Source organism: Electrona antarctica (genome assembly GCF_951216825.1).
Source record: "Electrona antarctica genome assembly, chromosome: 5".
Lineage (NCBI taxonomy): Eukaryota > Metazoa > Chordata > Actinopteri > Myctophiformes > Myctophidae > Electrona > Electrona antarctica.
This window is the reverse complement of record NC_136810.1, coordinates 54,992,479-54,996,825: the sequence shown is the minus strand read 5'-3', so window position 1 is coordinate 54,996,825 and position 4,347 is coordinate 54,992,479. Positions and strand designations below refer to the sequence as shown.

The following is a 4,347-nucleotide window of genomic DNA, read 5'->3' as shown; positions in this document are numbered from 1 at the left end:
CAGTGCTTTGCACGCCATCATCATAAAGAGGAACTAAAAAACCTGAACAAAAACAAACCAAAAAACCATGGGGTAGGCTATCTGTTTCATTTATTGTCACCGACGGCAACACACTGCAACGCCTTGTTCACACTGAGAGGTAACCCACTGGCCTAAGTATAGCAACATGCAAACAAGATTAGCCGTGGGTATTCACTGAGATTAGAGACGTGCATGGACACTCCTATGCTGTAGTAAACTAGCATGCCTGGTATAAAGCATTACAAATAAGCTATTGATGACTAGCAATCACATGCAATCTGAAAGGTTTTCACAGGGAAAGGATTTGATAATAACAACAATATTAGGGCATTCACATGCAGCACAGGGAGGTGACATCATGAACAATGAAGTGACACAGACAGACTGACTGCAAAATGTACAGTTGAGATAGCCTATACAACTATACAGTAGGCCGAGGTACAGTAATAGGTCATGTATTATTGCCAATATGGGACTTGTCCTTACATGGAAAATATAGGATCCTCGTATATCATTCAAGCAAATAGTTATTACCATTTATTTAAAAAAAAACTTTTTGAAATCACTCCACTAGTAACCACTATGAATCTCACTGCCTATTATGCTTAAATACATTTTAACACCTTAATGACCTGAGCAAACACCTGCGTCAGGGGTGTGTGTGTGTGTGTGTGTGTGTGTGTGTGTGTGTGTGTGTGTGTGTGTGTGTGCGTGTGCGTGCGCTCGCGTGCGCGCGAGACTGCGCGTGCACGCGCATATCTGGTACTACGCACATGTGTTTATGGGGTGGAGCTGAGCTGACAATCATACAATGAGTTGCCATTCCCACCGATTTCCTCCCCCTTTCAGCGAGGGGCGCGTTGCGCGCACAGTTCTCCATGACCATGTGCAGTGCGGGATCCGGCACGCACAGCTGATAGGCAGGCACTCTCGTTCTGCCCTGCCGCGGCAAAGCAAGCAAGCGCCACCCAACTATCTTTACAACTAACTCAGTGGCAGACACTAGTGCAGTAAAGACACGACAACACACTGAACGACTTGCAATATGTTACGGGATGAAACCGAAACGCATCTCCTAAAAAGCGCGCTCCTTTGTGGGATAAACTTGCATTCCCAGATGTGAATTTTTATATTCTTTCCTCATTTGTTCTGTGCGCGTCTCCCGAGCAAAGCGCACAGTCCAGTGGCTCACTTTTTTACCCCCCCTCCACTTTTTTTTATTTTTTTTATCGTCATGTCGTATCCTCAGGGTTTTCTGTTCCAGCCGTCGGTCTCGCTGGCTCTTCATTCTTGCCCGCCAGGGTCGTTCAGCTCCGGTGTGATTTTAGGACCGAGGACGGAGGAACTGGGTCGCTCGTCCTCCAGGTCAGCCTTCGCGCCGTACGCGGGATCCGCGCCGTTCAGCGGCTCTCCTTCCCCCGGCTTCAACTCTCACCTGCCGTACGGCGGAGAGCCCCGGGCGGCGGCAACTTTGAGCTCGTTCGTGGTAAGTAGTAGTAAAGTAGGTAAGAAGTACCAAAGTTAAGAAAAAGGGTGACTGAAGGGAGTTGTGTGGTGTGTTTTGTTTGCTATCCAAGTGAAGTGCCTGCAAAGTGCGTGCAGATGAAGCGCATGAAGACAGGTGTTATTGTTACGCTGTGGCTGTGCACATACTGTAGTGTAGTGGAAACCGTTAAATTGTGTAACATGATATAATATAAACCATTATATACCAAGGTCGTTTTACAAAAAATCTGGTCTCAACTTTAATTAATTTTATAGGCCATACTTTCTTTCTTTCTTTCTTTCTTTCTTTCTTACAAATGTTTGTTTAAAGTGTAACTTTATCGAAGGAAACCAAATTGCAACACATTTTGAGAGACACAGAAAATAGGCATATTCAAGTATTTATTTTATAGCAAGTAAATACCTTAACTATATACAATTCTTCCAATAGTTCTTAAATCGTGTACGTCTATGCATTCATTTCACTTATTAAAAGTGTATAATGGGCACTGAGTTATACGCCTTTATATGTTTTACGCTATTTTGCTATAAGACCAGAAGGCTTTTACAAAATGATATAGGCTATAATTCATGATTTCACACTCCACTCCACATATGTAGCCTATAGTGTCTGAAGAAGGACACATGACGTTCTGATAACAAAATACATACAACTGTTCACTTTTCCATTCCAGGGCTCTGCATATGACCCGTCCATGGACTACCATCCGTTCGGAGGGGCCCTGGGACCCTATTCGTACGGAGACCCCGCGTACCGCAAGAACGCAACCAGGGACGCCACGGCCACCCTCAAAGCGTGGCTCAACGAGCACCGCAAGAACCCCTATCCCACCAAAGGAGAGAAGATCATGCTGGCCATCATCACCAAGATGACCCTGACCCAGGTGTCGACGTGGTTCGCCAACGCCCGCCGGCGCCTGAAGAAGGAGAACAAGATGACGTGGACGCCCAGGAACAGGAGCGAGGACGAGGAGGAAGACGACAACATTGACCTCGAGAGGAACGACGAGGAGGACGAGCCGATCAAGTCGTCCAACAACGAGCTGGCATCAAAGAATGAGTCTGGTGCGTCAATTATTCATTTATTTATTTATAATTTGATTTTTTTTTGCTAATCTGCTTTTTAAATTTGAGTTGGCATATGTTATTGTTAGTGTTTGTCATACTATTTTATAGTATCTTATTTTATTTAGTCACTCAGAGAGGATTATTATAGCAGAATTCTATGAGCATGTTCGAGCATAGGCTGTGTGCGTGCTTGGCCCGTGCATATTTGTTTCTCTGCATCTTTTGACCTTAAAATATGCTAATCTTCTTGGCCTACTCCATTCTGTAGCTGGACAACATCCAACAAACCCTTGCGAGAAATACAATGAGGACGACTGCAGCGGCGGTGACATGGAACGGGGCTTAACTGATCCGGATTTTAAGGACCGGGGGGACAAGAGAATGTCCCAAGCGTCAGGGCCCGTCACTGGTGGTGCGTCTCCCCAAAACGCTCAACTCGGGATCCTCAGAGTTCAAGAGTCAGACCGCACACCGAGTCCAGCATCGAAGCGCACCAACGACTCCGACGTCTCCAACACCACCTCTGTCATACACTCGCAAAACCCAGCTCCACCGAAACCAAAATTGTGGTCACTCGCTGAGATTGCGACTTCTTCGGACAAATGCAAAGGATCTAGTGAAAGTTCACACGCCATGGGAACGACGGGCCCAGCGCACATAACCTCTTCATCGTCGCGGAACCAATTCCCTCACAGCGCCGCCCTGTCGAGACACCTCTATTATACTTCTCCGTTTATTCCCGGCTACTCAAACTATGGCACTTTCGGACACTTGCACAATGGCCCCGGATCAAACATGGGCTCGGCGGCGCATTTAAATGGATTACATCAGACTATGTTGCAGAGAGCAGAGGCAATGACCAGGGACAGTAAACTGAGAGGCCAGACACAATTAGATATCTGTAAAGATTTAACACACCACGAACTCAAGAAAGGTATGATGAATGTGAAAGATTTGAGGGACATTTGAAGGACGGGCAGACTTTTATTTATTTGGCACCGTGCAGTAGCCTATTTGTGGGATGCCCTTCTGCCACATGGGCCTGGAATTCTAACAAATTCTACTATTAATAAAAAAAGGAGAAGCCCACATAGGCCACAGACTATTATGAATATACAATTTTAGACTGCATTTTTTCTATGTTCATAAAGATGTAATCTTTGTAGTGCATTTCTGCACAAAAACGCAAGTTACTCATTAAAGGCTAGTTTTTATGAATATGTAAGTAACCACTCTCAAGTTTTTACTTAAGCAATTATTTTTTGCAGTGTTATGTGAAGTGAATGGGCTGGCCTGATTCATGACACCCCCCCCCCCCCCCCCCTCCCCCCTCCCACCACCTCATCAGAATAACTTAAAATACAAATATAATTCCCACAGGTGGGCCTAAGATCTAGGCCTAAACAGCAAAAATGTATAATTTCCAACAGGCCTTGCAGGAACACAAACCAAAAGAGTGCAGTAAAACCTTGTGGGTCTACAGAGTCATCCTAAACCATGACCATTTAATCAAGCAGACAAATAATACACAAAATGTTGGCCTTTTATCTTCACTCGAGTCACTCACTGTCAAAGAAATGATTATAGCCTTCTGTAATATACAGTAAGGGACTTAAGTTCACAGCTTACAATTTCGCTGTTCTTGACAAACAGGGAAAACTGTGACATTCGGTTTTCTTTACAGCACCAGCCCCTATATTTAATCACAGATAACCTTCCTGGACAAAATATCAACAGCTAAGAGGCTTACAC

The 4,347-nt window shown here is 44.9% G+C and overlaps 1 protein-coding gene across 1 annotated transcript; it reads left to right on the top strand.

The window, feature by feature from the left end:
- Positions 1-1,255: 1,255 nt before the first annotated feature.
- On the top strand, positions 1,256-3,564 carry irx5b (iroquois homeobox 5b; the record flags this gene model as incomplete). Its single annotated transcript, XM_079502392.1, has 3 exons — positions 1,256-1,507; positions 2,202-2,592; positions 2,864-3,564. 3 exons carry the CDS (start codon positions 1,256-1,258, stop codon positions 3,562-3,564), a joined length of 1,344 nt encoding a protein of 447 aa, XP_079358518.1.
- Positions 3,565-4,347: the final 783 nt, after the last annotated feature.